Below are 8,388 nucleotides of genomic sequence, written 5' to 3'. Positions count from 1 at the left end.
ACTCATTATACTCCAGGGAAACCTAAGAACTCTGACATGTAGGAATGCACTAAAGTGACTTTAAAATACCTGTTCTGGCAATGATCCATATTCACATTTTTTAAAAAGAAAATGATGTTGCTCATATACAGTTCAAGTAGCCATACCCTATTGACAAGTAGAGACTATTCTCAATTGGGCATACAAGGAATATATAAAGATAAAAATTAATATTACACTATGAATACAAAATATTTTAAATAAATATTTTAATTCTATTGTTGACATTTACAAGTAGAAAGCATACAGTATGTTACAAATATCAAAATGTGAAAAATATGAATGTTACATAAGTAACAAATATAAAAAAAGTATTTTCTTACCTTCCCTGAAAGTAAGAAAACTATTCAGCATAGGAAAATATCAGTATCAAAAACACAGTTTAGGTGTAAAAAAAGTTTTTACACAGTATTAAAAAAATGATCTACAAAATGACAGAAAGTAAGTGTTGAAATCTCATTTCATATAAATTATAAAAACTGGGTACTTAGAGTAAATGTTATCTGGTTGGAAAATAAGTCCCATCATAGGCTTTCCTTAGGTCAATTCTTTAAAATATTAAAAGCATAGAAAATTTTTTTCAATAAATAACGTTTAAGAGTGTCCTAAGTGCTGCTGAGAACGTCATTCGCATAGCAAGGTGGCAGTGTTCTGGGGACAACATGCAATCATTCTGTTCCTAATGGAAGCCTCATGAAAGTCAGGAGACCATAATCACTTGCTCAAGGATCCAGAAGTTTTAGACAATTCTATAAGAAAGCATTAAAGTGCTGAACAAAATGACTTAATTTTAGTACCCACTGTCATGTAAAACTTACTCTAACACTCAGACATTTCTAAGCAACATCAAATACGGAAACTATCATTCTGAAAAGTGTTAATATACTTAATCTTTCATTCCATGATAGAAGGGCTCCTTTCTACACTTTACAAGGATTGGTTTAACATCAAGAATCTTGCAATGCAAAACATAATTATAATAATACAATGGAAACAATACACATACGCCACTGGGAAAGCACAAGTTCTTTTCTGCAATGGTAAAGATATCAAATTTTAAAAATCACAAAGCAAACACTGGTAAATAAGAAAAATTTTCCAAATGCTGCATGCCACATAACTAGTTACAAAACACAATGCATGCAGGGAAATAAATTCAACCACACATGTTTAAATTAAGAGTTGTTGTGAGTCTGTTTCAGCAGCATTGTGGTTATTATTTTTAAAGTTTTCCCTCCACCACTAGTCCATACTGGCCTGTTTTTCAAATGTGATCCAACCTAGTCGGCAAGTTTACAATGGTTTGAGCATTTCTTGTTTTTGTATTTTTATAGTGCCAGTACATAAACTTCACACATACTGTTCTGCTTCCCCATCTTTGGGGACTGGCTTAGTTGTCCCAGCTTTGCCTTCTTCATTTGCTGCTGCTTTTTCTGGAAGAGATGCCAAATCTTTAAAAACATCTACATAATGGCCAAAGCCAGGGCCCCAGTTCAAAAGGTTGTCCCAGTTGAAAGTCCCTGCTTGCTGCCCTAGCTTCATGGGCAGTGTGTTGTCAGCAGCGCCTGGTGCCGCTGCCTGGGTGCCCACAGGTCCTCCCTCGGCCCTGCGGCCGTGGTACCTTCGAGGCTTAAGTCTGGCTCCGTAATTATCTTCATCATCTGCATCAGATTCATTGACTTGAGATAATTTGGGCATCCTGGAAGTATATACCATTGGCTTCTCCCTGTCATATTCCATTTCTGAGCAAGTGAAAGATTCATGGGAGTCACTATCAGAAGAGGATTCTGGAGCTGGAATGCCATCGGCTGGATTCCTTGTTCTAGACAGTGGTCTTCTGCAGTCCTCCTCTGAAGAAGACCTCCCATGGTCTGCACTGCAGATACTTGGGTTTCTAGGGCGAGGTGTGTTGAGCCTCTCCACTTCCTCAATAGAGAGTCCAACTGGAGGAGAAGATTCCAGAGGAATCTGCCCAATTGGCTGCTTTAGGCGACTCCCTGGTCTAGAACCATGTGATGCCATGGCCTGAGGACTCTTGCTTCTCCTTCCCAGCCTTGTGGCATAGTTGAAAATGCCAGGTTGGCAGGTGTCACCATGCATTTCCAAAGTATTACCATCCCTTACGGGAAGATGCAATTCCCTTGCTGGGCTGTTTCTATAGAACGTAGAAGATTTGGAGAAAGGGGCTGGACTGTGTCGAGACAGAGGGTTGGGAGTTGGGCATGCTGAGTGGCTTAGGGAGCTGGTTCTCAAACCTTGACCATATGAAGGCTGGTAAGTCAAACTGCTTGCTCCTAAGGGCATGGGGGATTGCCTTGCAAAGCCTAGGGGACTGTGCCTCTGGATTGAAAATTTTGGTGTGTGGCTGCGGAACTGCTTGTAGTGTTGGATGATGTCAGCATCCGAAGGGGCAATGCTGCTGGCATTGTCAATGTCATAGTGCTCTATCTCCTGCTCTGGAGATGCCAAAGGGGCACTGGGGATGGTTTCTGAGTTGTGAGGAATATCAGTTTCATCATAGATAAGGTAGGGGTTTTCCCTTTCAATGATATCTGGTTTTGGGTTCCCTTCAGGCTGCTTCCTCACAGTCATGTCATCCCCGTAGGGAGGGATATTGTCGGGGTCATCAAAAGCAACATTCTCACTTCCCTTTTTCTTCTTCTCCTTCGGTTTCTTCTCCTCTTTGGGATTTTTGGCCTTCTTCCCCTGCACTGGTTACACAGGATCAGGCTCAGGACCAGGAGGGCCAAGACGGTTGCGCAGCTGCCCACGATGGCAGGCACAGCCCACAAAGGCAGAGAGATCTCTTCAGGGCCCTGACTCAGAACACAGACATGCCCCGCAGGACTTCCAGCTTTGCACACCTTCCCCTGAGGACAGAGGACGCCAAGACAGGCCACCACCATTTCACAGGTCCTTCCTGTGTGCGAGTCTGGGCAGCTACAGGTGAAGCCAGAGTGTAGGCCTGGCTCGCAGCTGCCACCATTCTGGCACGGGTGGGAGGCACAGTCCCCAGGAGGGACACACCTGTAGGCATACCACTGATTAATGCACAGCAAATCACCCCAGCAGGGGTTGCTGGCACAAATGTTCGGGCCACGGCAGCCAATCTTCACCGAGGGATCTGTTTTTGAGATGGAGGCCAAGCTATGCTTCCCGCTGAAAGGAAGACTTTCTCCACCATACCACATAGAAGCAATGCAGCCATCAAAACCTGCTGGGAGAATAAGCAGCAGTAAGGCTTTTTACAAAAAAAAAAAAAAAAAAAATGCTTATACTACACTGCTGACATCTTGTAAAGAGAAGCCTCACAATCACTTCATACGAATATAGAACCTCAGTCTCAGTCATCGTCCAGCTGAAAGGTAATTAAGCTGTGCATCTTATAACAAGGGACGTAAGATTACCATGACCAAACACGGGGCAGATCGCTTGAATCACACTCATTCTGAAGATTTATGAATGACTTGGGCAGGCTGAATTTTCTTTTACTTACTCATTTGTTTATTTATCAATTCCCTTCCTTTTTACATTCCATATACCAAAAATTGCATACATACAAATAAAATGTATGTTTTAAAATTTGTAAAGAACATGAAATAGGCCAATGATTTCAACTACTAAATCATGCATTCCCATTGAAGGTGATAATGCACCAAAGGTGTGAAACATAGGTTCTTGGGGAACAAAAGAAAAAAAATCTTAGCTATTACAATGGTCTGTGGGCCTCGAAAGGGAAGATAAAAACATAACTCTGGTGTTAACATTTTATGACTTGGGGATGGCAAAGTTTAGACTATATTAAGTGTCTCCTTAGGGGAATGATAAAGATAAAATACAAAGTTAAGAAACACTTCATTACACTTGAGTGTGCTAGCACTGCTGATATTTCTATCTCAGGGCCCAACAATCTATTTTGACTCTACCAAAAAAGCATAATTTCCATTGGCTTGTTTTCTCACAACATTCTATAATCAACATATACGAAAGACTTATGACCTGGACTTTAACTTTTATGCCTTAAATCTATTACTCTCACATGCATTTTTCCCTCTTATTTAATGCATCGTTCTACCATAGTGATATTCTCATTCTTGATATGTTTTACCGTGTACTTTTGTGACATCTTTTCCTTTTGTTCCTATACTCCTGATTTTCTTCCTATTACTTTGTCTCCTTTTCTGACTTATTCTCCTCTACCTATAACCAGTAACTCTTAGGGTTACTCAAGATGAGGTCCTAGGCTTTCTTTTCACTCTACACCCTCATGTTAGATGATCACATCCATGTCCAGTACTTAAGTTACCTGCTTGATACTGACCACTCTTAAACACATATTTCCAGCTAAAGTCTATTTCTGATTTCCAGCCCATCCATCCAAAGGATTTTCTCAAAGATGTTTCACACCCAGAATGTCCCAAAACAAATCTAATATTTCTCAGAGATATGCTGCTTTCACAGAGTTCTGCAGTTTCCTCTCTTGCTGACCTACTCTTCTTTGAGTTGAGAGGTAGAAACCTCCTTGAATTTTACGATAATCACTAACAATTTGGTTGATTATACTTCCCAGAGTACTTCTTGCTTATCCATTTCTTTCTAACTCCTCAGTCACCACACTAGTAGGAGTTCACAAGACATCTTGCCCAGATCCCACCTCATTTCTGTTTTTTTTTTTTTTTTTTTTTTTTTTTTTTTTTTTTTTTGAGGCGGAGTCTCGCTCTGTCGCCGGGACTGGAGTGCAGTGGCCGGATCTCAGCTCACTGCAAGTTCCGCCTCCCGGGTTTACGCCATTCTCCTGCCTCAGCCTCCGAGGAGCTGGGACTACAGGTGCCTGCCACCTCGCCCGGCTAGTTTTGTATTTTTTTTAGTAGAGACGGGGTTTCACCGTGTTAGCCAGGATGGTCTCGATCTCTTGACCTCGTGATCCGCCCGTCTCGGCCTCCCAAAGTGCTGGGATTACAGGCTTGAGCCACCGCGCCCGGCCGATCCCACCTCATTTCTATAGATCCACTCGTGCCCTCCTCCAATTCATTCTCCATGTTGTAGCCTGAATGATCTGTAATATTACTGCATATCTAACTTGATCCTACTGTGATTCAAGTTTTCAATAACTTTTCATTGCTCTGTAAATAAGACCAAAACTGCAACATGGTCAGGAAGTTGCTTCATTCTCCAACTTCATCATTTACCTATGACATTAGCCCCCAGTGTGCTGTGTTCTATAACTTTGACTTAAACTATTTAAAAAAAATTCCTATCAACATAAATTAGCCTTTCATACACTTCTATCCTCCTCATCACTCAGATTTATGTATAAATGTCAATTCCACAGCAAAATTCCCCTTCCTTTCTGTTTTTTCACTGTATTTTAGAATTCTACATTCTTCATTTGTATTATTTATCACACATTAGAATGATGCAGTTATTTGTGTAAGAATCTGATTAATGTTTGTCTCCATTAATGGACTATGAAGAGAGTGGCTGTGAATGAATAAATAAATGAACAAATGTATACAAAATGCTTGGTGGACAAGCAAAGCATCAACACACTATGGACTGAATTACAACCTTGGTAAGAACGATGCAAGCTGCTCGTTCTTACCTGCTGGAGAAAGTGGTGGCTAATAGTTTACTACAAACTTTCTGAAGATAGTTATGACATTCTTAGGATATTTATGATTGATATTATCAGACATCAAACTACTTTTTTAAGCATAAATTTTATTGAATGTAATTGTATTGTATATGAGATTCATGCTAAATGTATAGATTTTAGCTACTCATGCCACAAGAAAAAAACAATTACTTTTTGAAGAACAATTTTACTTCCCTTATGACTCTACTTAACAGAGGCATTTACCTGTTTGGGCGTCTCGATGTGCTTGATTGGGTGGAATTCCTCCAAGTGATATAGTAAGCACATCAAGGCCACCGAAGTCCTGAGTAGGGTGGATAATATCTCTGTTATATATTCTGTCGACAGACAATACTGTGGCTGTTCCATTTTTCCCAATTAGAAAAGTGTGCCAGTGGCCGTCTGCAACATACACTTCAGGAATATTTCTCTCCACTTTCCCAGCGATTCCTGCATCAGATGTAAAATGTACTTTGCCATTCTTAATCTGTAAAACATATTATAAATAATATGCAATTAAAATATGGTATGCTTAAATCAAAATCATTAATAAAACTAAACTTAATTTTTTTGACCAATCTACAGCAGATAGAATAGCTGAAGAATCTGGTTGTATTAGAATGTACTTACACACCTTGTCTCTACAATTTTAGGCAACATACACTTTTATATTTAATAGTTTCAATGGTTTTCAAAGTATTCTTGTATGTATACCTAATTTCTCAAAACACAATGAATTATTTTCCAGAACACAATAGAAATAATAAAGGGGTAAATGCCCATTTTAAGATAACTACATTATACCTTTTTAAATTATTTGTATTCCAGTGACAACCCGCCATTGGAGTGTGTTATGGTGGTTAGTTTAGTAAAAGGCCCATAGTACTAAGAAACTGTGAAAACCACTTGCAAAAGGAAAAGCAATGCTCAGCTAAAAAGGAAGCATAGTTGAAAAATAAAGATGAAAATAATTGTTTTACCTCTCATCTTTTACACACAAATTTTAGGAAAAAATGATGTCTATTGTTTATATCATTTATTGAGATCAAAAACTATGATGAACAAAGAGTGAATTCTTAATGAGGTGTCTAGGCAAGCCTTCACTTTGGCTGTCTTTTACAATTTATCTAAGGGATATTTGGTTTATTTTATTTTGTCCAGGAGAACATTGGGTAACAGGGTGCTCCCACTCCAGTTTCCAGCTACTGAGTTTCCAGTATCCTGAGCAGAGCATTTTAGAAAATGAGATAATTTATGAGGCAAGATGAACATTTGGTTCAGGGAGCATATCCCGTTACCACTGCCAGACAGAGCTGGTGTGTTGGCAGGGGGATGCAGTGGCACTGTTCCTCAAATAACGGGAATGAAAAGATGGATCAGTTTATTTTGTCACTCAGATCAAATGCTATTTCTACATGCAACAAACACATCTGGTAAAACTAAAAATCAGTTCATTTGTACTTTACGGAAAAGATGTCTAACACATTTACATATGTTATTCATATAGTAATACTTTATTAAAGCAATTTTTCCAGATAATATATATATTTCAGAACCAAACTAAAAAAAAAAAAAAAAAAACACAGAAAATCTAGCTAAGATGACATGAACATTTCATTCAAATGGGCAACATCTCATGACACAGAGTAAAAACAGCAACCCTCTTTGGTTATAGCTAGAGTCCTTTTTGAAAAAAAAAAAAAAAAAAATAAGGAAAAAGCCTCCTCCCAGCTCTTTCTTCCTAATTGATTTCATCATGTCATCCTTTTTATTCAATAAATTTTGATGAAAGAGAACTTGGAATATACCACAAATTGGGGTGGATAAGAATTTAAGTTCCCATTATAACATTCTTAATGTTTTCCTTCTCCCTGGCAGTACTGTACTTAACACTTATATAATTCCTCACTTTTAAAACATCATGCTAATCTTTGCTTTGTTTTATTTATTCATAAACAGTCAATGATGAACCACAGGAGCTGAAAAATTATTATCACCTAGTGACCCAAGAGCCACTGTAATGTCATAGCACAACAAATTACTTATTGTGGGGATACAGGTGTAAGCAAGCCTACTGTGCTGCCAGTTGTATAAAAGTATATCACATGCAGTTATGTATAATACACAACACTTGATAATGATAATAAATGACTACATTAGTGGTTTATGCATTTACTACACAAAACAAAAGAACTGATTTAGAGTAGAAATAAAGTCCATCACATTACTGTTATTACAGAACATCAAATATGGAGCTATAAGGTATGCCATGAATGAAGAGAGATTTGTGAAATGAGTTAAATATTGGCCTACAAAGTTTTAAACAAGTATGCTTTCTTTTTGCCTTTCTCTCTGAAACTTTCTCTTCTTATTTTTTTTTTTCTGAATAGACCCAATCGATTCTACATATTCTTCTCTCTGCTCTCATTGCTACTGCTACCCATACCTGACACTGACACCCTGTCTCTCTTCTACCCACATGCAATCCCATGTACCCAACAGCCTTGCTCATTTTTCACAAAATGTCCCCATCTTCTGTCTGCGTGTGTGTGTGTGTGTGTGTGTGTGTGTGTGTGTGTGTGTGTAGAGAGAGAGAGACAGAATGATAGAAAAGACAATGAGAGAGAGAGAGAAAGAGAGAGAGAGAATGCAAACCATAAGAAAGAGTTAAAGAAAGGGTCAGAAAAGGAGCCAAAAAAAAAAAAAAAAAAAAA

At 38.6% G+C, this 8,388-nt stretch overlaps 1 protein-coding gene across 1 annotated transcript in view; it reads right to left on the bottom strand.

Annotated features, from left to right (window-relative positions):
* Window positions 1-231: 231 nt before the first annotated feature.
* Window positions 232-8,388, bottom strand: part of FAT4 (FAT atypical cadherin 4) — a 197,104-nt gene continuing 188,947 nt past the window's right edge. Inside the window, 3 exon segments of the mRNA XM_017887855.1 lie at window positions 232-2,747; window positions 2,750-3,256; window positions 5,900-6,161. Of these exon segments, the coding sequence (XP_017743344.1) occupies window positions 1,390-2,747; window positions 2,750-3,256; window positions 5,900-6,161 (2,127 nt within the window). The 3' untranslated portion in view covers window positions 232-1,389.

Source organism: Rhinopithecus bieti, unplaced genomic scaffold, assembly GCF_001698545.2.
Source record: "Rhinopithecus bieti isolate Rb0 unplaced genomic scaffold, ASM169854v2 scaffold_15838, whole genome shotgun sequence".
In the NCBI taxonomy this organism is placed as follows: Eukaryota; Metazoa; Chordata; class Mammalia; order Primates; family Cercopithecidae; genus Rhinopithecus; species Rhinopithecus bieti.
Note: the sequence above shows the minus strand (reverse complement) of the source record. Positions and strands in the feature narration are given on the sequence as shown.